Below are 26,242 nucleotides of genomic sequence, written 5' to 3' on the forward strand. Positions count from 1 at the left end.
AGTCATACAAATAAATGTTAATTACAAGAGTGCCAAGCGCTCTTACGCAGGAAAAAGACTATAGCTACTCATGGCTGTGAGGCGGACCTAATTTAGATCAGATAGGATTTGGAAAGATTTTCCTGAGGAAGTAAATTGAATGAGGAGTTAGGTGAATGGGAGGGAGAGGGGAAGGGCATCCAGGCAGAGGACACAGTGTGTGCAAAGGCTCTGTGCCAAGGGAGCATGGCGGAGGAACTGAGGGGAGGCCTCCGTGGCTAAGGCCCAGAGACTGAGGAGACAGAGGCCAATCCACATAGAGTTTGGTGGCCATGCTAAGGAGTTTGGATTCTATACTAACAGCAAGGGGAAGCATTTGAAGCCTTTTAAGAAGCAGAGAAATAGAATGGGATTTTGATGGTAAAATCTTTGATTTGAAAAACTCTGGCTGTGTAGAGATGAAATGGAAGGTGTCTGTGTGGCACCAGTTGGGGGCTGTTTGAGTCATCTCGGCACTGTTACCATCAACTGGCGTGTTTGCAGTTCCCAAGCAGGGTCAGCCTTCTTAGGATACTTCAAAAAGAGTAAGTTATATAGACACAATTCTTGGTCTCTCAGAGTCTACCTGCTGAACAATCAGCAATAGCAGGGTCAAATAGGGTGGCATGCAGACATATAAGTTGGCTGGAAAATCGAGAAACAGCTCCAGCGAAGACCCAGCTCAATCGGTCAGTTAGTACAAAAAGGAAATGTAACTAATATTTCTTGAAAATCCAATATGCCAGACATTGGACATTCTTTATGGATTTATGTCCCACAACAACTTTATGCTGTAGATGGCACTGTATTCACTTTACAGATGAATGTACAGGCTCAGAAAGGTAAAGCGACTTGACAAAGCTTGCTGGGTCTGTTTGTTCCAAAGCAAAAGCTTGTTTTATTATGATATATCACCTACATTTCTTATAAGACTCCATTTGTAGTCGTTCACTCAGTGAGAAAGTCTTTATAACCAGACACCTAAATTCTAGTTGATCACTAAAATGTTTATACTTCTCCAGGCAATGTAATTCTCTGAGCTAACCTCATTAAAGTGGAGACAATAATACCAATATTCATTCATTCATTCATTCACTCATTCATTCATCATTCAACAAAAGGTGCCCAGTCCTTCAATGAAATATATGAGGGACCCAATTACGTACAAGTTTTATAAACTGACCAAAGAGAAATAATCCATGGACCTTGCCCTAGAAGAACCTACATATGAAATTGACATTTATTAGTTTGTGAAATAAGAATCTCCTGTTTCTAAGAACTTGTCTTCCTTTATGTCCGTCCACGGAGTTACAATAAAAGTTTCCATATTAGGAAAGTGTGATCCACACCACTCCTCACAGTTGATTGGTTCTTGACTCAAGCTGGGCCAATCAGAGTCCTTCTCTGGGACTTTGGAAGGGGAACTGAAAAAGAGAAGTCAGTTTTTGTCTGGATGTCTGAACTTTAAGATGGAAAACCTAGGGGGTTTCTGATGGACGTGTTTTATTGTGTCACTGGTAAAGGAGAGGAATCTGATTGGTAATAAAACGAAGAATGGAGCAGACCTGCAGAGAAAAGTAGATATGAGTTTAGGTGGTTGGTATGTAAAGTTAAGCAGAACTTTAGTCAGTATTATATTGTACAGCATCGAGGGACACCATTTACACAGATTTCCTATGAGCAGCACCCCTTAGAACATGACTGTGTGGCATGAATGGGGATCCCTGGAGTTGTGCTATGAGACAGTCCTGCTTTTAATTTTTATTTTTATTTTAAATTTATTTGAGAGAGAGAAAGAGAGGGCAAGTAGGGGAGAGGCACAGAGGGAGAGAGAGCCTCAAGCAGGTTCCATGCCCATGGTGGAGCCCAATGTGGGGCTCGATCCCACCACCCTGGGATCATGACCTGAGCCAAAATCAAGAGCCAGGTGCTCAACTGACTGAGCCACCCAGGTGCCCCAATACAGTCCTACTCCTAGTTGGGGATGAGGCTGTACATAAAGGTCAAGGCCAAATAAGGCAGGTATTGAACATAATTGAATAGCATGTGTGCTGTCATTGGACCCCTCTCAAACCCCCTGCAGACATCACTAATTATCATGGTCTGCCTTCCTGCTGGCCCCGACATGTCCTACTCAGCACAGCACTCCAGGGTCACCATCAAGCAGCATGTGCCTTGTGTATATACCTCCTGGCCCAACAGCTGTACCATGTCATTCATAAGTGGCTTTGTCTCAGCGGCAGATGTTTTCCCTCTGGCTAGAATCAACACTGGGATTACATAGATGTTAAGGAAATCTTTTGCTTCTTATCTGAGGACCAAGAAAATTTGGAACCGTTACTCAAACACTAAGTGGTACAATGGTATCAGTTAATTAACTTGATTTAATACCAAGAATGAACAAGATTCCAGAATGCTAATTGTGTGACTTCTGACATCATGCTGTTCCCTCTGCCTGGTGTTCCCTTTCTGTTCCTGTCTAGCTGGCAAAGTCTTACATTTACATAGCCTGCAAGTCGGGTGAAATGGTTACATTCTTGCAGCTTTTCCCTAACGTTCAGTCTTGGACAGGTAATTGCTCCCCATTGGATACTCTGCCTGACTTCATGCCTTTCTCTATTCTAGCTTGTTTCCTATAGAATTGCAGTTGTTGCTTTAGTGTGTCTGTTCCCTAGAATCTATCTTCTGAAAGATAAGGATTGTATCTTATATACTCTCAGTAGCCCCTGGCCTGTAGATATTTGACTGAATGACGGTGAAATACTCTGGGTAGTTTTAGCTGTATATCTTTTTTTTTTTTTTTTAAAGTTTATTTATTTTTGAGAGGGTGGGGAGAGAGGGACAGAGAATTCAAAGCAGGCTCTGTGCTGAGAGCAGACACCCTGATGTGGGAGCGGGGCTTGAACTCACAGATCCTGAGATCGTGACTGGAGTCAAAGTCAGAGGATGCTTAACCCATTGAGCTACTCAGGTACCCCTAGCTATATATCTTAAGAAAAAGGACTTGAGGGTTCAAGTCCTGAGAAAGGCAACCGAAGTAGTCACTTAGGAGCTATGTGAGATTTCTGCATGAGGACAAATGATCCTAGTCATTAGGATACTTCGATTTTGAACAGTAGTTGTTGAAAATGGAAAAAAAAAAATCAATGTTTTGCAACTAAAAACATCTAAAATTTAAGATCATAGAAACAAAAAAGGAAAGTTTAGAACATTTTTGTCTTTTGATTTTGGAGTTGAGAAACCTTTAAGTATGACTTGAACTCTAAAAGCTGTAAAAGAGAAGATTAACGAACTCAATTATATAAAAAGAAATAACTTTTTTCTTCACAGCAAAAAGCATCATAAAGACACAAACTGAGAAAATATTAAACATTCCTATTACAAATAAAAGGCTGATATCCTTGTGAGAAAGAGCTCCTTCACATCAATTAGAAAAGGATGATCAAATGGGCAACGAAATAAAGAAATATAAAACTTAAGGAAAGAAAACAATATTGGCTCTTAAATATATGAAAAGATGCTCAACCCCACTTACATGAAGAGAAATACAAATATGTGATACCATTTTTTTTATTCTACAGATTTGCAAAAACAAAAATGTTTGATAACAAACACATAGGCAAGGTAAAGAGGTAGAAAAACAGGCATTCTCCTACATCGCCAGAGGAAGTGTAAGGGATAGGACTTGTAAGGAAGGCAGTCTAGCCTCCAATATCTATCAAAATTATAAATGCACATCTTTTGAACTACAAATGCCACTTTTAGGGATTATCTATAAATAGGCCTGACCGTATGTGAAATGGCTTTTGGTGTGTACAATGATATTCACTGTAGCATTTGTAACTGCAAAAGACCAGAAACCACCGAAATCAATAGTGAAATGGTTAGGTAACTCGTGATACATGTATTTATACAGTAGACTATTATGCAATCACAAAAAAATGAGGAAGTTCTTTATGTACTGATAGGAAATTATTGACAAAATATACTGTAATGAAAAAGCAAGGCACAGAACGTTATGTATACTATGCTAGTATTTATGTGAACAAAGGGAGAAAGAGTATACAGGTATTTGCTTGTAACTGCATACACTATATCTGGAAGGATGTCCAAGAATTTCATAATATTGGTTGATTTATGAAAGGGGATCTGGGGTAGGAGGAAAAATAACTATAGTGCATCTTTTTTGCCTTTCGAATATTGAACCATATGAACAAATTACTTATTTGAAAATAAATGGATAAAAATGAAAATCAATAAAATTACAAAATCCTAGGTCAATGAATACTCAATCATCAAAATTGAAGAGAATCTTAGAGGCACTTCTGCAATCTTGGTTCAGTTTTTGGATAAACAAAAGGAAGCACAATTTTATTCAGTGATATTGTCCATTTATGGCATTCGTTACCCTAAGACTTGACATTAGAAAATTCTAAGTATAAATAGAGTCAAGAGAGGTGGTGTAAGTTAATGAATACTATTTAATGATTTTTACATTGAAGGAAGAAAAGAAAAAGGATTGGGGCGCAGCTCTGACCTTAGGGGTGATACCACAGAATAATGAAAGCTGTTGCATGTAAATTCCCTAGATGCCACTGCCAGCCAGATGCTGAGCTGGAATTCTGACTCTCAGCTACTGTCTCTGGTGACTTTTGCAAAACCGCAGACAAAAAAGGCCACACAAGCTACGCATCATGGCCTAATTTCTGCTTAAGGCTGATACATTTTCTGCCTAAATGTCCACATTGAATTTGTGATTCAATTCAAAGGCTACTTGAATCCAAGGAGGATTACTGAACTCTTTGCATGGTTCTCAGTTTGTGCTTCTAATATGTTCTCCTATCCAGGCACCCTAGGACCTGTGCATATACCTCAGGATATCTTAGACGATTCCACTCAGTCAATATGATACAACCAATAGATATAATTGGTGAGCATTGACTATGTCGCGGGATTGAGAAGACTAAGGCTCAGCTATGACTTCAGAGAGGTTGCACAGTCTGGCAGAAAGTTCATGTTGGGCTGAAAACCGTGGGTCTTAGAACGCTGGGCGGTGGGATTCAGGTGAGTCGTATACTCTTCAATTTGTCTTTCATATGTACAGCCTTTAGGGAATTGCTTCCTAAGAAGATGTAAACACAGATAATTTACGCTTATTATTTAAACATCCAAGCAATATAAATGATGAAATAAAACAAATGTGAGTGGAAGCGGCGTCCCCTGTTGCCTGTGGTTGGCTCATCACCGTGGGGAAGCAGCGCCACCTTGAGGCAGATGCTATGCTGTACCTCTGGGTGTCCCAGACGGGTCCAAGAGGCACGTGCATGGTAGTGCACAGAACGTTTTGAAACTGAGGTTTTCACATATTCGATCGGTGATACTGGGCCGAGGTGGAGATGGGGTGGGGGGAAGGCCCATGGAAGGACTATGGATAGAAGAAGCCATGTTGTAGAGCACCCCTTTCTAAAATGTTCAGGGCCAATTCGATTTCTTCATTGGGCTCATCTTCCCATTCCCAGTCACTTTGGTGCTCCTTTGTATTTTTTTTTTTTTTTTTTTTTTTTTGTCTCTAAGGTGAAGTTATTTGTAAATCTAAAAGAAAAAGTGTATTTAAAACTTGGTCTGAAATTGTGAGATTGTGGGTTATTTGCTCAATTGCTGTCCAAAGCAACCTACGGAAATAAAACCCGGCATTTCTGCAGTTTAGGAAGAAGCGATCTAAACATTTGGGGTAGGTGGTGAATTGTAGGAGGGCATTACTTGAACTGATCTGCCTGAGCACCACATATTTAATCAGTAGAAATGACTCTGAGTGCCTGGGCATGAGGAAATGTGGCAGGAGGAGTAGAGAGAGGACAGGGAAGGAAGGCAGTGGCCGCAGGGACTGAAGACAGAAGGAAATAATTAGGGAAAGGAAAGCAGACAAGAAAAATGTAAACAGGGGGAAGGCAGGCATAGACAACGGCGGGTTAGAATGTATCCAGGCCCATACCTATCCTGCTGGAGGTTGGCCAATGTGTGGTGGCGCTATGCACAAAAAACACAGCCGTTGTTAGGGTCATGCCTGGTGAGTGGTGCCTCGTTTCCTGATCCGCGTGCCTGTTTTTGTTTGTTTGTTTGTTTTTGATTCTGATTCCCTCAAGCCCAGAGTTATCTTAGAGATGTCCCACATCCTAGGATTTCTCCTGCAAAAACTCTAATCCTCAATTGGCTTTGAACCCAGAATGAACACACTCCAGGATCGTGGTCTGAGATAAGCTGACAATTTGGGGTACCTCCAAAATGGGGCACCGGCTAATTACAGTGGAGGTGACCAAAGTGATTCTTACGAATTCAATTAAGCAAATAATGTTCAGTTATGACCAATAATCTAGTGAGCTTGGCTAATGAAATGAGAGATTGAGGTTCTGGTTCTTGCTAAATGGAATTATGACAAAACGAATTAGAAGTTTGTTAGTTAAAATACATCATCTGTGGAAACGTGGGAAACCAAGAACATATTAAAAATATTGCACAAAGAGCAAGGCACAAGAGCACCCACATGCTTTGAGAAGCCCTCAGCCACTTTTTTCTAGTGGAGTTATGTGTTATGGGTGTTGACCTCTAACCTCACAACTTTAAAAATCATCAAAAGGCAAGCAAAATTCACAGCGAAAAAATAACTATGTTCTGTGTGCTTCCAAGTAGGTCCTTTGTCGTTGTAGCATCTCTCCAAATCCGCTTCTGGCTTGGGCACCTGTCGACTTTCACCTCCTGAAGGGCTCTTGAGTGGATTTTACCTCCGACAGTAGCCCCCACACACGAAGGTTTAAGATTTCTAGAGAAAACCCCAATCCTCATTTGTCCTGGAGACGTCTGTGTTCGCCAAACATCGGACTTGAGAAAATAGTGTGGTATAACCTTGGCCTCAGGCAGATAGGAGTTGGAATTCGAGTTCTGGCACTTATAAACCATGTGATCTCATATGTATCTCTAAGCTTTGGTTCTGAAGATAAAACATAGAAGGGGACTGACACATAGCAAGTACTCAGTCAAGGGTGGCTTTTGTGTCTTAGTCCACTTACTCTCACTCCAACCAACTCTTGCGTTGGAAACTAAAAGCCGTGGTACTACCACATGCTGGGGGTGCTGTGTCATTGGCTTCCTGCTATTTGTGTTATATCTATTGGTGTTGGAATTCATATATTTTATAAGCCCATGTAACTGGGCCACATGGACCTAGGCAGGATTATTTATGTTTCCATGTTAATAGACTACTTTGAAATGCTCTAAACACAACTGGCATTTGAAGAAATGTTCAAAAATACTTGGGAGGGTAAAATTATTCATACCTGTTTTTTATGTTAGTTACTATGTATTATTCTTCTATTATGTCTTTCATGATCCTTGGGAACACAGTAAATGCTTATAAACGTGTGAATTTGTATCATCTATGGACTGATTGCATGTTACTGAGTTTCCTTAAGACTTGTTACCTAAATGGTGCTGTTACCAAATGACCCAAAAAGGGTGTGTGTGTGCGCCATTTTTCCCCCTTTAAAAAATGGCAAAAGCAAAACGAAGAAAAATGGCTCAAATGAGACCATAAAACCACTGAGATTCAAGTAGAAGAGAATGGAAGGTAAAGAACTACTCTTGTGCCCAAAGTGCCCCTTAGCATTTGTATCTTTTACAATTCATCCTATCCCCTTTCCACCACGGCGGCCCTGCATCATGCTGTGCCCTAGGCTGACATTCAGCTGAGAGGACTCCATGGAGACGGTTGTTTCCAGCTGGAGTCCATTCTGATTTAGTCCCTATGCTGTATTAATTGTTAAATATATTTACTGTCTTTCTGAGCAAAGCTGATAGGCTGGCAGTCTTTGAACACACCCACCTTTGTGACTATAAAATATGGAGCTCCAGAATTTTCTCTAACACTATAGTCATGAAAATGATGTTAAGGATTTTACAAAAAAGTATTGCAGTATCACTTGTTTTCATCTGAAGTTTGTACAGTTATGCTGTGCCTACTTTACCTATTATTTAACTTCTCTTAACTCAGCCCTATGAATTGCCTTTAAAAAAAAAATGTTTCTTTTTGAGAGAGAGAGAGAGACAGAGCGTGAGTGGGGCAGGGGCAGAGAGGCAGACCCAGAATCTGAAGCAGCTCCAGGCTCTGAGCCGTCAGCACAGAGCCTGATGGGAGGCTCGAACACAGGAGCTGTGAGATCATGACCTGAGCCGAAGTCAGATGCTCAACCCACTGAGCCACGCAGGCGCGCCTCCTGTTGAGTTTCTCAACCTTTAGAGCAGGCGTCTAGTCAGGGGCAGGGGTGCGAGAAAGGGCTCAGAAGCTGGTAAGAAATGAGCGCTGCACACTCTGGTTTGGGTCTGTGGGCAGATACTCCAGGTGCTCAGCGAGCATCCAGAGGGCGAGGAATCATTCCAAAGGCTCTGGTGGTGCTCTGAGATCATCGACGACTGTCTCCTTTTCTCCACTACTTTGTATTTGAATAAAGTAGTTTTAGAAACCTGTACCAAATTACTTCCTGTCAAGAGCACAACCTTCTGGTAAAACAGGAAATCTTCCCTCGTAAGTAATCACACATTCATAAGTGTTAAAATAGGAGTTAGAAAAATAAATTATTCAACACTGACATTTTATTTTCTGAACTTTATCATTTTTACAAAACAAAAAGCAGGTATCAAAAAGAGCAAAGAGGTTATAGAATTTCCCCACCAGTTTTCACATAAGACAGTGATTATGAAACTGGCGCCCAATGTAAATACGAAACACAGGCTGATTTCCCTCTTGGTCATATGCATTTGGGTGGTTTGTTTTGGAGCCACTGAATAATAACTTTTTATAAGCACCGGTCATTTTTTGAGAACCCATTTGGTTTGTCCAACAAGTAAACACTTTTTGCTATGCGGCATTTTCCTTTTTGAAGAACCACTAAGCTAAAATACAGAATGTGTAGATGTCTGGATCTGAACCAAAGCTTTTAAGATCCTATTTACCCTGAAGAACACTGAAGACATTTATAGGGTATATCAAATACCAGTTATACACCTCATCATGTCTAAGGCAGCTATTAGAGTTCTAAATAAATCAGCATTTCATTCACAGGCTGCCCAGAGTTTGAACTTCATCAAAGTTTTCATGTCTTTTCTGATTTGGAGTAGTTTCCCCAAATAGGGTCATATTATTAGAACAAAGTTTTATGCTCAGGCCAAACAGGCTCTGGCATTTCATAGATACATTTTTGTAGAGCAAGACTTCTTGCTCTGGACCCTGGAGACCACAGAGAAATCGAGAGGCCATGATTACTGGGTGCAGAGAGGAAGAGGCATACTTAAGCTCACATGATCTGGAGGTAAGCAGAAACAAAGGTGGAACTCGCTCGTGCTGTTCACCCACCACCTGTTCCAGAAACACATTTTGCTTAAATACGGGAATTATGGTCCAGTTTTGCAATGTTAATAGCTGCCAGTTTCTCAAAGGTATTTTTTGTAAAGAACATTTCCTGGCTAGCAATGAGTTAGGAAACTGGCCTCAAATTCAGATCAAATTTTTCACTATTAGTCAAAAACAAAACAGAACACCTCAAAAAAACAAAAATGCAAACAAAACAAAAAAAACCCCACCAGCCAATAGGGGTTAGAATTGCACACTTAAACTTGAAGGCAAATTATATTATATACAGACAGGTATACACATCACCATAATAGTTTTGAGAGCGTGAAACACTCCTGTTGAAACGTTTCCTCTATATTATCCCAATTTTCATGAAAGGAAAATTGATATGTAATCTCCTTCTTTACAGATATGAAAAAGGAAGCAAGAAGGCAAAGCTGAGAGAAACAGATGCTACCCCCAAGGGCAGCGGTGGCATTTGGTTGTTTTGGTCTTTGTACCAGCAACTCCCACACCCAGAGGAGAGACCCAGACCCTGCTGGGCTACACAGTTTTCCTTGCAGTCAGCACTCGAACAATGGACCCCACTCCTCCGGCAGCAAGTGCCTAAAAACAGACCAAAACGTAAATGTTGACAGAATCATAAAGGGTCAGTCCTCATACCAAGTAGAACATTTTTCTTTAAGAAGGAATGTGTGCAGCTACTGATTTTGAATTCTTTAATTTTCATAAATACTTCTTGAACACCTGTCATGTCCCAGGCACTGTTCTTGGTACTGGGGGGGATACAGTCCCTACCCTTATGTACCTACACGCTAGTAAGATACTAGTTTACATTCTAGTATGTTGTTTTCGAATAACAGTATGTTCTTAAAGGTTTACAGCATGTTCTTGCCTAAAACAGGTGCTCAAGTATAGATTTAGGATATTCACTTTATTCTCTTCTTAGCACGGGCAGGAAGAAATCGAAACCGAGATCAACTGTCCTAAGTTCCTTTAGATTAGCCAGTTTGTCAGATTCTTTTTATTCTCCAAAGCTAAGAATATATTATTCAATAGCTAAGAACTTAGGAACTTTTATTTTGACTTTACCTTAAAAAACTGGAAGTCATGACTAAGCATCAGGAATTTGAAGCTCTGGTTTACTTACTGAATACTTTTATGTACTGGGTACTATGCTAGATGCTAGGGATATAGCATCTTCTGGTCTATTGGGAAGGGACAGACATGTAGAGATCGTTACTATACTATAATATAGTATAATTCTGTACACACAAGTGTGCACTGGGGTGTAAGGAGCCACTGAGGTAGAGAAAATCACGAGCAGAAGTACACAGGTGTGAAACAGTATGGGGTGTTCTGGGAAGCAATACTACTGTGCTCGCTGCTGGAGCACAGGGAGAAGAACATGAAGAGGAGTGGCTGGACCTGGGAACTCGGGCTTTATTCTGCAGGTGACTGACAGGGTAGATCTGGGTTTTCGAGAGGAAACTCTGGCGACCGGGTGGAGAAGAGATTTGAGGGAGGTGAAATTGGTAGCCGGAGGCCTGTTAAGGAAGCTACGGCAACAGACTGGGAGAGACGCTGTGAAGAGTTGCATTAGAGGTGTATCTGAGTAGATGGTTGGAGAAGCGTTTAGGAGACAGATTGGCAAAAACCAGTGAGTGATGTTAGGAAGCAACGAAAACTTAATATGAGCCTCAGTTTGCTTCCCCACCCACCAAAAGGCAAATAATAGCAAGCTCTCCCTCCTAGTATTTTTACGAGGGTTAAATGAGTTAATCTTTACAAGGTGCTTGGAATACAGTAAGTGCTCCATCAAGGTCTACTATGATCCTGAGACTAGACAGGAGCTAGGTTGCTTAGGTTTTTAAGCTGGCTCTTCACGTCTAAATTGAGGATGATAAAGATGTTTTATACCTTACGGCGCTGTTTTAAGGAGTGAATGAAACATAAACTAACGGTACAGTGGCTGGCAAATGGAACGTGTTCCTGAAGAGGATGACCATGTACGTTATTCTCCAAGTGGGACACTGGGGAGTGAAAGGGAACTATTCATAATTATGTTGGGAAAACAGGCATAAACTGGGGCAAACGGGAGGTATGGTTACCGTGTCTATAAATGTTAGTTCTCTTTATTTGACAGTGCATGAGAGACCAAGTGACTTGACCAAGACTAATCGACAAGTTTTACTACCTATTCTTATTTCCGAATGTGCTTTCACTCAGACACACACAACAGCTTCTGAAAACCTGAGTGCCGGGAATTGTAAGATATTAGAGAATATACCCCTTCTCTGTGGTTTGTTCTATTTAAACGTTACACTGCTTACATTAATATTAATATTACCTAAGTGTTGGGTGTTAAAAATTACCTTACCAACTTTTAAGCTAAAGCTAAAAATTACCCTTAACTATTTTTTTAATGGACAGTGTACTATCTGCAGAATGAAATGCATAAAAAAATACAGGAATTCTTCATCCCACCTGTGAGTTTTTTAAATTGTGTAACATATGTAACATACACTTTGCTACGTTAACCATCCGTAAGTGTAAAATTCAGTAGCATTCATTACATTCCCAGGATTCTACAGTCACCACCACTGTCTATTTCCAATACTTTTTCATCACCCTAAAAAGAAATGCTGTTCCCATTAAGCAGTAACTCTATTCTCCCTCCTCCCCAGTCCCTGGTAACCTCTAATCTATTTTGTTTCTCTGAATTTGCCTAGTCTAGATATTTGATAGAAGTGGAATCTCACAGTATTTGTCTTTTCGTACCTGGCTTATTTCACCTTGAGTAATGTTTTCGGGGTTCATCAGTGCTGTGTCATGTGTCATAATTTCCTTTATTTGGTTGTCCAATAAACAAAATGTGGTGTATGCATAAAATGGATTATCTGTTCATCTGTCCATGGGCACTTGGGTTGTTTCTACCTTTTGGCCACAGTCCAAGAATTCTTGATTTTTAGTTTCTTTTCAAGGTTTTCATTTAGTTCAAAGTTCAAGATTATGTTAAATGAACAATAATCATTACTGAATAAATGTGCTGCAAATCAGAATCTCTTAGGACCAAGGCAGTAAGCATAAAATCTAACTTTCACTTTCACACATTTATTTGTAAAGACAAAGATGTATAACCAACAAGTCAAAGTAATTATCCAGATGAGAGGAGTTGTCATTGTCACTATTATAAAGGAGCCAGCCAGAGATTTATAATTCATAACTCACCTTTTCATGCCATTGCAATAACACAGCACTGCTATTGTCAGAGGGACTCTCGAAGCCTTTATAAATATACTTCATTAGAAGATCCACACCGTTCTTGTCCAGGGACTGAACTGCCTTTTCAATATCATTAGCTTTAAAAGAGATGAGCACCTTCAAGACGATGCTGCCTGCTCGATCCTGAGGATAAGAACAGAACATTTAGACATATGCGTGCCAAGTGGTTGCTCTAGAAAGGCCACACTGAGACGGTGACATTTAAAACCTGAAGGACATGAAAGAAGAATCCTTGGGGTATCAGAGAACAGTATGTTGGTCACAGGAAAGAACTGCTGTTAGTGTGTATTCCGGGTGTTCAAGGAACAGCAAGAAGATCCCCGGTGGCCAGAGTGATAACGGTGGAAGAGTAGGACGTAGGACGGGTCAGAGGGGTGGTGGGAGGGCAGACTGTGTAAGCCCTGCAGGCCACCGTGGGGACAATGGCGATATAACCTGACTTGTATTTCAACAGGATCACTTTGGCCACCATGCTGAGAATAAGCTGAGGTGGGACTGGTGGGGGGCAGGGGACAAGGCAGAATGAGGGAGACCAGTTTGGAAGTTATGGCAATAACACAGGCTGGTTTTGGCTAGCATGGTAGCAGTGGAGGGGGTCAGATTCTTGATGTATCTGAAGGAGCGCTGAGAGGATTTGCTTACAGATAGAGGTGCTAATTTGCCAATGTTATTGAACCCACATTTCAGTTTTACTACTTGTACTCAGAAAAAGATCTGAAGACAAAATGAGCTGCAGTTCTACCTTGAACCATCCTTCAAAAACAATACGTTCAGAAAACTTAAATTTTAAGTTTCATATCTATAGTCAAGATATAAGATACAGTGATCTTCATTTATAATTTTTTTTCTTTGATAAAAGGCTGCTCCAACAGCAAAGTTATTTTTTCACCCATGAAGCCAAGCAAAGAGAACATTTAATTTACCCTTCCAACAGTTCACTTCTCCTATTCAAGAGTGATCTCTTCGGCATTCCTACTGATCAGGGTTTTACAGAATGTTTCTACCTCCTATTGCTGTTTTCAGTTTAAAGACTATGCAATTACCCAATTTAGAAAAATATTCTTACAATTCTCCACCCACAAACTGTGATAAAAACTCAGCCACATAAAAGCAGAAGGTGGTAAAATTGAAATTTCAAAGACGTTCCCCACCATTTTCAAAAACCAAAGAAATGTTTCCTCTTATTGTGGCCTAGATAATTATTATGCATTTGCCCAAACTGTTACTAATACTCAATAAAGAGATCCTTAGGGCTCCTATGGACAATGGGTTCAGAGCCCTGGGCCACATTTTAAACACTAAGTAAATGTTCTTAAGAATCACTGAAAGACTGCTGCCCAGGGATGGAAGTCAGGTTTTGCTGAAGGGCAGTTTGGCAATAACACTTGTACCAAAAGTCTTAAAAAAAAGTGCATTCTCAAACTCAGCAATGCACTTCTAGGAATTTATTCAAAGGAAACAAATAAGAATTTATGCAAAATTGTTCATTTCAGTACTGCTGACAAGAAAAAAAGGTCAATATTTTAAATATATGACAAAGGGAGATTAGTTATATGTAAACCACAGCATATCTATATGCAGGCATTAAAAAAGATGCTTATAGAAATAAACTTATTGCCAAGATATTCATGTACATTGCAAAAAGAAAAAAGTCAGTTATAAAACTCCATTTTTATTAAAAAAAAATACCAATAGAAAAGCTCTATAAATATATAGCAACACCAAAAAGTAATAACCAATTATCTCTGGACAGTAGGATGATGATGATTACTAGTTTTCTATAAACACTTAATTCTTATATAATTTAGAAAAATTTTTAAAAAGCAACCAAGTAGAATCGCTTTACTTCGTAAAAGTTTTGTTTATTCTTCAAGCCTTTGCTCAACTTCAACCTGAGTGGCCTCCATGGAACATACAAAACGCTCTCTTATCATAGCTCAATATCAGAGTGCTAACTTTTCATATGTAAATTTTTACCTATCAAGCTGCATTGTGAGCTCTTGTATGTAAAACACAGTAAACAGTTAAAAGATTTGTTGATTTCAAGACACTTCCAGGATCTTGGTAAGAATGCTAAGATATCAGCAGAGATCACGGAGTTGTCTGTGACTCACCTTCACCGCCTGACTCTTGGTGTTGATGGGGGGATTTTTCAGAGCTGCCTGTAGGGCAGCGGTCATGTTTCCTGTGATGGAGGTTAAGGGCATAGCAGGAGAGGGCAGGCCTCAGGAAAGCACTGGCTCTTAAGCCTTGACTTTTACATTGAAAAATTACCATGGTCACTACGTTCAATATTGTAAAACTCAACATGTTGGTTTCAAGGATGTCAGTCAAAGGTATGATACTGAAAACACTAGAGAAGGTAATAAAGCAACCACCAGTTCTTGCGTGGCTCCAATTACTAAATGAACACTTTGATAGCCTTTCATTTTCCAGTAAGACACATGCAAACATTATCCAAAGCTATATTAAAAGAATTAATAGGTCCCAACATGAAACACCTATCCTCAACCAAAATGTCTTTTATGTGATTCTAACTGGAAAAATGAAAGACCAAACTTTTGCTAGACTTATATTCTACATTAACTGAAATGCTGGTAGAAAATACTGGTCATTATTCTAGCAATCGAAATGATACACATTAGCAATCTCTCAATATTGATGAAAAGAGGCATCACAAAAGAGCTAATAATTCAGTTACTTTTTAGGCAGCAGCTTAATTTTTCTGTTTTGGATATTTTCTCTTATATTTCATAAAGGTTATTAAAACTGTCTTATGTCATACCTATTAAATTTAGTCTTTGGAAGCACTAGTGAGTTAGCAAGTACGAGGCACGGAAGGCCAATCAGACTGTCAGAATCTACAATCATTCCCCTAAAAGGAAAACCAGAGTTCACTTGTTCCTCCATCTGTAGTGCCTGACCAAAGCTTGTCTCTCGGTTGTAACAAGTGAAGAAGAGACAGTATCTTTTTATTTTATACAAAGCAGACCCATTATATGAATACAGCAGTACCAGTTAAGAGTTATCACCCATCAACCTACAGTTAGTTTCACAAAACATCATTTATCCATCACAAAGAATGTTTTCAGACAGAATAATGTTCATTGCTTCTGGGGGGGGGGGAGGGGGGATCGTCTGACAAAAAAACAAAAAACCAAAACCAAAAACACAAGCCTTAGGGTTGGTGGTAAGCTGTTATTTTCAAGGCTTAACGAACTTCTAGAAAAAGCATGCCTTTTGCAAGATTGGCTCATTTTTAAGACCCAAAACATTTAAGTATTTAAATAATGAAAAATAGCAACAGCTGACTATGAAGGTTGTGGAAATCAAAGAAACATCTGTATGTTGATAAATGTTTAATGCTGTATTTTAGGTGCCTTTAAGACTAGATATAGTTAGAACCAAATATTTTCACTCATATTTCCCCATTATACTTTAATAGGATATAGATGAGGAAAGGGTTTTAAAAAGTCTTATCTTACGAATACATTAGAGAATAATCAGAAATGAATGAGTTCAGTAATTGAGAATCTCTAAAACTACAGCTTTAGTCGGTGCAACATTTACATTTTTCTAAAAAATATCTGGTGCAAATGTTCAAATTATGAATATTCAAATATGCAAAAACAAAAACCAGGAACTGACAGCCACATTTTAACTGAAATGGAAATGATTTCAGGATTACAAAAACCATTCTGCTTCGTACAAATGACTCATCGTCTATTTTATTCTTCATCTATTTTATTCGCTGGGGTTTATTTTAAATATTTCCAGGGATTCTCCACATGCAAGCTCTTTCTATTGTCCCTTGCTTATTAGCAAGTAAAAGGCTCCAAGCTTCCTTCGCCCGAGTTGGTTGCTTTGGACTCACCCCCCCTCCCCGGGTTAGCAAATTGTTTATCTTGCAACCTATATGTTGCCAAATTCCTTTCTCTTAAAAAAAAAAAAAAAAGAAAAGAAAAAGAAGAAAGAAAAGCAAAAAAGCCCACGGGCTAAAAGGACAGAGGGCCTCAATTCTGCAAATCGCCCCTTCCCTGCCGGCAAGGAATAAACTCTCCCAACGCTGTCAAAACCAAACCACCAGAACAGAAGCAGCCCTTTCCTCCCAATCAGAAATTTCTGGAGCCACCGTGGCCCCAGCAGGCACCGTCCTGCGGAGGACAACTTAGGCGCCCTCCGAGGGCCACAGAGCAGCACCAGATGCCTCCCCCCGCGCCGCGAGGGCGCGGCCGCCCTGCCCGTTCCCTGCAGGCAGCAACTCCAGCCGCAACCTGAGGAATCGGGGGCGGAGAAGGCGCGCCGGGAAGGGCAACTTTCCCAGGCGGGACCCTGGGGTCCCGGGGCGACTCGGTTAGAAATGGGAGCGACCCCTGCCCTCTCAGAGTGGGGGAGCCCAAACAGACAGGTGAGCTCCGCGCCCGTGCCCCGGGAGCGGCCCCAGCTTCGCAGACCCTGCCGGCGGCGGGGTCCGGGGAGAGGGGCGCGGTGGGGTACGGAGGCCGGCAAACGCAAGGATATTGCCGCAGGCAGGAGTCCACCTCGCCTTCGTCGGGCCCGGCCTGCCCGTCGCCCCCGTCTTCCTCGTCCACGAACTTGTTCTCGTCGTACTCATCCACGTCCACCTTCCGGAACCGGGCCGACGACACCGTGTTCTTCGACATCCCCGATCCGGACCGGTGGCAAAAGCCTCTCGTTGGTGCTGCCTCTACCTCGGTAAGCGTAGCCCACCCACCGGGAACCCGCAGCCTGGCGCCTTCACTTCCCTCTTCCGCTCTGGGGCGTCGCCGGCAGCCGGGGCTCGGGCGCTTCTGGGCCTGCGCGCTGGCGGCGCTCCTTCCTCCTCAGCTTCATGCTCTTCTCTAGCCTCCTACGCCGCCCCCACTCTTCCCCGGGGAGCGCGCGCGAGGGAGGGAGCGCGCTCGATGCGGTGCGCAGGCGCGGGCTCTCCGCAGGAAAGGGGCGGGGCTGGGCGAAGAAGGCGGGGGCGGGAGGGGGCGGGGCAGAAGGGAGGGCCGAAAGCGGTGCCGCGGGCAGAGCTAAGAGGCGATTGGTCATCCGAGGACGTCACGTGATCCTCAGGGGGTTTCCATAGCAACGCTTCTCTGCGGTCCAGCCTAGGGGGTCTTAGGTTGGCGGCTATGGGCACTGGGGGCGGGTGGCTTTTGCTGCCGCCGCCGCTGCCAGCGACCCGTCGTCGGGGTCCTGCGTGAGGTCCGGCTGGCCCGGACTCGCCTGCGGGGTGGGATGGACTGGTTACCGGACCAAGTCCCCTGCAGTTGGCAGGAGTATGGGGCGGAGTGATGCACGCCCCGGCGCCCAGTGTCGTTCTAGTTGTCAGAGGCATCACTTCGGACCGTGCGCTGCCGGTGGCTGCGGTCCCGAGCCGGGAGCCCCTTTGCCGGGGTTGGAACTACGCTGCGCGGCCAGCGGGAGGTCCCCAAGGACGGAGTCGAAAGGTCATATCTTATCTGTCAGTGCTGTGTGCAGCATCCCGACCGCACCTGCAGAGCCGGAACTAGGTATTCTATCCATTGCGAGGGAGGGGGATGTTGTGGGCAGGGGCTGGAGTGACAAAACTGGGGTGAACCTGTGGAATTTGGGGTAGGGTCAGCTACTGACATCTTAAAATAAGTGGTTGTTGGGAGCAAGAATGCTAGAAAAGGATAGGGGCGAGATATGCTCTCCGGTGCTGAGGGGAAACAAAATGTGTAAGGATTAGTAGAAGCCAGACCTTTAAGGTATATATTTGTGATTTAAGATTTATATGATCCTGCTAGGCCAGCTTTTTAGTTACATTTGACATCCTCATTTCTGAGAGCAAATCTCTTACTGAGGAGGTAAATGCACTAAAACTAAGGAAATGGTAGTTGTGGTGTGTGTATAACACTGAAGTACAAATATTTGCAGAATAAAATTATTCTGGACATTTAGCTGGACACTGCTCAGATAGCTTTATGTTTTCCTGACATTCTATCAGATCTAGTTCAATTCCATCTGTAGCAGAAAGCTGGCTGTTTTCCTGTTAATACCCCAGCCTTTGGTTTCCTGTGCTGTATTGAAAAGAGCACTGGACTTAGAATAAGAAAACCCTGGCTCAAGTCTTGACTTCCACTCATAATCTATTTGATTAAGGCTGCCACTTAAAATTATGAATTTCAAGTTCCTTGTTAAAGTGGAGCTGATAATGTGTACTTCACAAGACTGTTCTGAGGATTAAATACAGGAAAGTGTTTTGAAGCTCTAAAATTCTACATAAATGTAAAATGCATGTTACCTGTACCTTTGATTTTGGCACTAGTCATATGAATTACTTAATGATATATCACGTTTTATCTTGCTCCTGGAAGAGATCAAAAGATTCTGGAGGGCAAGGTCTTGGCTTATATTTATTTTGTATCTTCCTTTACATTTGATATAATGCTAAGCATGCAGAAGGTACTCAATACATTCAGGTACTCAATTATTTATTGATGAATGAATGAAATGTGAAAGGCAGTAGTTTTAAAGTCATCACACTGAGCATAATGAATCAGTAAGAAGAGGAAGAGAGATCTCAAAATCAAACATTTGTTGGACAGATATGCATACATATGCATATACGGATATGTATATCTCCATCGACATGTATGCGTATGTATATGTGTGTGTATATGTATATATATATGTGTATATATATATATATATATATAGAGAGAGAGAGAGAGAGAGAGAGAGAGGACGTGAGCAGGGGAAGGGCAGAGAGAGATAGAGACACAGAACCCAAGAGACAGAGACAGAGGCAGAGAGAGACAAAGAGAGTTCACAGGAATGGAATGCATCCTTTCCTCTTGGGAGGAAGAAGCAATATGGCATTTTTCTCTTCCCAATTAAATCACCTTTCTAGAAAATATATCATTTAGGTAATAGAAGTGACACTTCTTTAAATTAACATTCAAGTTATGAGCAAACACTGATAAAAACTCCCCTAAGGACTGTCTTAAGAGAGCAAAGGAAAATTTTCTACCTGTTGGTACTATTTATTTTACAAAGTCATATACCAAAGTATCAGACCATTACTATGGTGAGTGGCATTATATAACTTAGAATAAAGATTTGTTTTAATGTTTCTTCCTCAGTTTCAATCTATTGCTAACTTTAGTAAGAACTAAACAATATACTTGTTTTGATGTTGAAGATGATTGTACTTTTTGTTCTTCTAAATCAAGATTTTCTTTGAAGACAAAATGAAACATTAGAAGTGCTATTGAGAGCAAATGGAAACAAGAATTTAAGAGCTAATGTATCCCCTCTCTTACATTTCTCTTCTTTTATATTAGGTCTTCTGTAGGAAATGTCTTTATTCTCTTATTTTAGAACTGGAAAAGAATCCTGGTGTAGAAATTAACTCAAGGGAATAGTGAGAGGAATTTAAAGAATCGAGTTGCTCAAGGGTATAATTGATTTGATTACTCAGAATCTTTTTCTATATGTTGAATGTGTTAAATATAATTAATTCTCAGCCGCATATTGCATAATACATTTGAGATGTAATAATATCTAAAAAGTCCTTTCCCAGTGCAGTATTTTTTACTGCCTCACAATGATAAGTACCTAGAAAATAGTAGGCATGCAACACATTTTTATCTAATGAATGATTAATCTGACAATTTTGCAATCATATTTAGAGATCGAGTATTTCCTTTTTTTCCCCTAAAGTTTATTTATTTTGAGAGAGAGAGATGGAGTACATGTGAGTGGGGGAGGGGCAGAGAGAGAGAGAAAGAGAGAGAGAGAATCCCAAGGAGGAGAGCTCATGATCTGAGCCGAAGTCAGGAGTTGGACTAAGCCACCCAGGTGCCCCAAGATATTGAGTATTTCTTTATTTTATTTTATTTATTATTTTTTTTAATTTTTTTTTCAACATTTATTTATTTTTGGGACAGAGAGAGACAGAGCATGAACGGGGGAGGGGCAGAGAGAGAGGGAGACACAGAATCGGAAACAGGCTCCAGGCTCTGAGCCATCAGCCCAGAGCCTGACGCGGGGCTCGAACTCAAGGAGCGCAAGATCGTGACCTGGCTGAAGTCGGACGCTTAACCGACTGCGCCACCCAGGCGCCCCTGAGATTGAGTATTTCTTAATGGACACTTTCATTTCCTCCCTACCCCAATTAGCTAACCATTAAATCTATAAAGCTTTAGGGAAATGTGTGTGTGGGTATGTGTGAAGGAACTTGTCCTTAATTATCTTTTAATTATGTAATACATATTATTCAACTTTCTTGCAAATTATAATTTTTAAAGTTAATTATAGTATTTAATTCATTTTAGGTAATATTATTCTCCCTATTTTAATTTTACAAATAAGTGTTGATCCCTGAAATAAAGATTTGAAGACATCTTATTTATTGTGCCAATAACCTGGTTTGGTTCAATACTAAAGTAAGATTAAATGTGAATTTTCTCAAGGTTAATGCTGCATGATGCTATGTAGCTCCTTCTTATTTTCTGTGATAATGCAAAGAATGAAGGATCTTTTTAATTAGAAAGGATTTTGATAAAACTATCTTATAACACATCTTTTTTTTTCCCCCGAATATTTTCAGCTGAGTACTCTACCTACCATGTGCTTCTTTTCCCCAGCCTTGGGACTAAATACTTAACAAACCAAGAATTGTATCTTATAGCAATGAAATGGAAGCGAGGTCAGTGTTAATCAAATATATCAAACATATATATATATATATTATATATATATATAAAATATATATGTTTATATAATATATATATATAAAATAAGTAAATTTCAATTTTGGTAATGATGTAATACTACTGTTCTCTAGCAACATAAATAATACAATATGAAAAGAATTTTTAGCATGTTATCTATACTATAGTATGGTCTAATGCTTGTACATAATAATCAAATGAAGTGGTGCTGTTTTGAAACCACCAACCTCCCAAACTTGGAATGTTTGCTTTGTGATTTATTTTAGCTTTACATAACTATGATTATATACTCAGGTAGAGTAGATAGGGTGAACTATTTAATAATGGGACCTTTATTTGTTTATATATTAGTACTTTTTTAAAAAGTTTATTTATTTTTGAGAGAGAGCGAGAGAGCATGTGAGTATGAGTGGGGGAGGGGCAAAGAGAGAGGGGGAGAGAGAGAGAGAATCCCAAGCAGACCCCACACTGTCAGTGCACAGCCTGATGTGGGGCTCGATCCAACAAACCCATGAGATAATGACCTGAGCTGAAATCAAGAGTCACATGCTTAACTGATTGAGCCACCCAATGCCCCAGTACTAATTAATATATCTTAGTACTTCTAAGATTAAAAAAATTTTTTTAATTTCTTTTTTTTATGTTTTATTTATTTTTAAGAGACAGAATGAGTGCAAGTGGGGGAGGGGCAGAGAGAGAGGGAGACACAGAATGGGAAGCAGGCTCCAGGCTCTGAGCTGTCAGAACACAGCCTGACACGACATGGGGCTCATAAACATGTGCTGTGAGTTCATGACCTGAGCTGAAGTTGGACACTTCACTGACCGAGCCACCCAGGCACCCCTAAAATTAAAAAAAGTTTTAAATCTGTGTTCTTGTCTCAGGAAAAATGTTTAGTGCTAAATGAAACAATAAACCTTGTTTGTTAAACATTGTTTTAAATGGGACTCTTTATCTATTTCATTTTTTTAATCTGCTTATGGTAATATAAAGAGAAGCTGTGGACTGTGGATTTTTAAAAGTTATTTATCCTATATTCTTTCCCACTAATGGGCTCTCTTATTGATGCTAACAGTTGTTTTAATTAAGGTTACATTTCTTGTCATACTATACAATCATAATATTTAAGATAATGATAATTTATATTTTCTTTTCTAATATTTATATCTTATTTATTTTTCTTATCTTTTGCATTAGCTGGACTCTCAAAAACAGTGTTGAAAAATTGGGTGATAATAGGCATCTCCTCTTTGTTTCAATTTTATTGGAAATGGCGTTGGTATTTTTACCAGTTTTATTTCCTATTGTTTTATGATATTTAGGAACGACTGTTGAAATGATCAAATGCTTTTTTTGAGAGGTCTAATGAGAAAAGCATATTATTTTATATCTTTTAATTTATAAATGTAATTAATTATATTTATATATTTTTTCGCACTGAACCATTTCCACATTTCCAGAATAAATTCTGATTACTATTTTAATTACTTGCTAGATTTGATTAGTTTATATTTTGTTTACATGATTTCAGAATCAGTATGTATAAGTGATATGGGCCCATAGTATTTCTTTGTGCTATGTCTATTTAATTTTTTTTTTTTTTTTTTTTTTTTTGAGAGAGAGTAAGTGCACGTGCATGTGCAAACAGGGAAGGGACAGTGGGAGAGGTAGAGAACCTTAAGTACTTAAGTGCAGAGTTCAACCTGGGGCCTTGATCCCAGGACCATGAGATCATGACCTGAGCCAAAATCAAGAGTCAGATGCTTAACCAACTGAGCCACTCAGGGCCCCCTCAATTTTGATATTAGGATTAGTCTAGCTTTGTAGATGAATTGAGAAGATTTTCACCTTCTTTTTTATGCTCTGGAGAAGTTGGAGAAGTGCAACTGTAGGAAATTACTGTGCTGTTTTTTTCGTTGAAAGTTACAATATGTGCTTGCAAAATTGTCTGGACTTGGTTATATTTTTAGAGTTAGATCTTTCATCATCTATCTTCTGTGGTTATTGACTGGTTTTCTTTTTCTTTTTGACTCAATTTTAGAATTTATATTTTCATAATCATGCATTTCATCTAGATTACCAATTTATTGGCAAAAAGTTGCATAAAATATTTTCTTACAATTATTTTCATATCTTTCATGACCATGGACTTATTTCTTCTCTTGTTGCTTTAAGCAAAATATTAAAATCAGAATTTTTTCCTTTCCCCAAGCCGATCGTTACAAATGCTAGTAGTATATCTTTACTTCTTTTTTTTTTTTTTAATGTTTATTTATTTTTGAGAGAGAGAGAACACAAGCAGGGGAAAGACAGAGAGAGAAGGAGACACGGAATCTTAAGCAGACTCCAGGCTCTGAACTGTCAGCACCGATCCCTGTGCGGGGCTTGAACCCACGATAATAATGACCTGATAATGACCTGAGCCGAAGTTGGAGGCTTAACTGACTGAACCACCCAGGTGCCCCATATCTTTATTTCTTATAGAAAATAGAAACTATAGTTCTTTTTTAAATGTTTATTTTTGAGAGAGCGTGTGAGTGGGGGAGGGGCAGAGAGAGGGGGGTACTGAGGATCGGAAGTGGGCTTTGTGCTGACAGCAGAGAGCCCAACGTGGGGCTGGAACCCACAAACAGTGAGATCATGACCCAAGCCAAGGTTGGATGCTTAACCAACTGAGCCACCCAGGCACCCCATAAAATTTATATTTTTGATAGCATTTGAAAGATCCCACAATTCCTATTTTTTCTACTGTCTACTTTTATTCTATTAAAATTTTATTAATAATAACGACTGCTTGATGAGTGTTTATTTTGTTTTAGACTTGGTAAACAGTCTCTTTATTTACATTATTTAATCCTCAGAGTAGCTTTAGGGCCTAGGAATTAGTGTTTCCATTTTATGGATGAGGAAACTAAGGCTAAGAGAGGTTATATAACTCAGCCAATGATACTCAACTAGCAAGTAGCAGACTGGTAATGGTAATTAGGTGTGTCACATTCCAAAGCTTGTGCTTTTAAGCACCACTCTCTGCTTTCAGTAAGTCTTTCTCATTATTCCCAACTATACTGCTTACCTTTGTGCTAAAAATAAGGATATAACTATGAGGGTCCAAATAAACCCACACATAACTTTTCAATAGCCTGAAATGAAGTGTAAACCGTGAACTTAAAAAATCTTGTTATTGTAATGATTTTTTAAAAAGATATTTGTTTTTCACATATTTCTGTGAGCTACCCCCACCTAATGTCAGTATTTTGAGGCTAGACATAGAGCCTGTTACCTAATATTTAGTCTATCACAAAAGATGTCACTTCTTTTTTTTAGTAAATGAAGAGATCAGTAGGTGTCGATTAATAATTCCACTTAATTTTTAAAAAATTATAGCAAAATATACATAACATAATATTTACTATCTTAACTATTTTAAGTGTACCTTTAAGCACTGTTAATTACATTCCTATTATTGTACAACCATCACTACTATCCATATCCAGACCTTTTTTCTTTTTTCTTTTTTTTTAATCTTACAGAAAAGAGCTAAGAGTCTGTACCCATTAAACAATAACTCCCTATTCTCCACCACCCCCAGCCCCTGATGAGGTCCATTTTATATTCTGTCTAAATTTGACAGCTCTAGGTACCTCATATTAGTGGAATCATGCAGTATTTGTTTTTTTGTGACTGGCTAATTTCACTTAGTTTGATTTCCTCAGTTTGCAATTGTAACATGTCAGAATGTTGTTCCTTTTTAAGGTGGAATAGCATTCCATTATATGTATATTCCACATTTTCTTTACCCATTCATCTATTGACAGACACTTGGATTACTTATAGCTCTTATGAATAATGTGCTATGAATGTGGGTATACAAACATCTATTTGAGACCCCGTTTAAAAAAAGTTTTTTTTAACATCTTATTTATTTTCAAGAGAGAGAGAGAGTGTGTGTGTGTGAATGGGGAAGGAGCAGAGAGAGGAGACACAGAATGTGAAGCAGGCTCCAGGTTCTGAACTGTCAGCACAGAGCCCTATGCAGGGCTTGAATTCATGAACTGTGAGATGACGACCTGAGCCGAAGTCGGACACTTAACCGACCGAGCCACCCAGGTGCCCCTTGAGACCCCATTTTTAATTCTTTTGGTTATATTCTCAGAAGTGGAGTTGCTGGATCATCTAATTCTCTTTTAATGTTTTAAGGCACCAATTCCACTTAATTAACTAGATAGACTAAGGAAGCAGTGTTCCATTGCCTCAGGTCTATGATTTGGCACATCCCTTAGAGTCAAGGACATCAAGATAAGGTGATCCAGGCCTTCTGTTTGGTATCAGGTCATGGGTAACAAGGAGTGGGGGTTGGGGAGAGTTTAAAGCCAAACCTCTGGGATCCAGGGTTACTTAAGTTCTTCAGCCTAGCCCACCCAGCCTCCCTAGCGCCCATAGTCTAAAGGATGCCTGTTGATAACAATAGTCTGAGCAGAACTATAGAAAGACTGCAGTGCTGGTAAAAATGGATATTGATTTTCCCAGGCGTTGTAGTGAGTCCATATTGTTACTATTTTGAGAGCCATTAGAGCATAGTGATTAAGAACAGGGGATTCTAGAGCTAGAGCTCCTGGGTTTCATATCAGCTCAGCCTTTACTATGTGAGCTCTCTGTGCCACAATTTCCTTATTTGAGAATAGATGTTATAATAATTCCTACCTCATAGGATTACTGGGAGGATTAAGTGAGTTAATATGTGTAACTGTTTAGAAAAGTGCTTGACATATAGTTCTCACTAAATGTTAGGTACTACTAATATTATTTTTAATTAGTATAAGTTACCATG

General features: G+C 39.9%; 2 protein-coding genes across 3 annotated transcripts in view; one reads left to right on the forward strand and one right to left on the reverse strand.

The window, feature by feature from the left end:
* Window positions 1-8,639: 8,639 nt before the first annotated feature.
* Window positions 8,640-17,557, reverse strand: ARPC5 (actin related protein 2/3 complex subunit 5). Its single transcript, XM_040446562.1, has 4 exons — window positions 17,225-17,557; window positions 14,818-14,890; window positions 12,650-12,826; window positions 8,640-10,024 (listed from the first exon to the last, which is right to left on the reverse strand). The coding sequence occupies exons 1-4, from the start codon at window positions 17,365-17,367 to the stop codon at window positions 9,962-9,964; spliced, it is 456 nt and encodes a 151-aa protein (XP_040302496.1). The 5' UTR covers window positions 17,368-17,557; the 3' UTR covers window positions 8,640-9,961.
* Window positions 17,558-17,851: 294 nt separating this feature from the next.
* Window positions 17,852-26,242, forward strand: part of RGL1 (ral guanine nucleotide dissociation stimulator like 1) — a 258,991-nt gene continuing 250,600 nt past the window's right edge. The window contains exon 1 of one of the 2 annotated variants that reach the window (XM_040446563.1): window positions 17,852-18,225. The gene's annotated coding sequence lies outside the window, so the exon portion shown is untranslated. The remainder of the gene's footprint in view (window positions 18,226-26,242) is intronic. The other variant, XM_040446566.1, reaches the window with a different exon arrangement.

Source organism: Herpailurus yagouaroundi, unplaced genomic scaffold (assembly GCF_014898765.1).
Source record: "Herpailurus yagouaroundi ecotype Mexico unplaced genomic scaffold, PumYag 195, whole genome shotgun sequence".
Classification (NCBI taxonomy): Eukaryota; Metazoa; Chordata; class Mammalia; order Carnivora; family Felidae; genus Herpailurus; species Herpailurus yagouaroundi.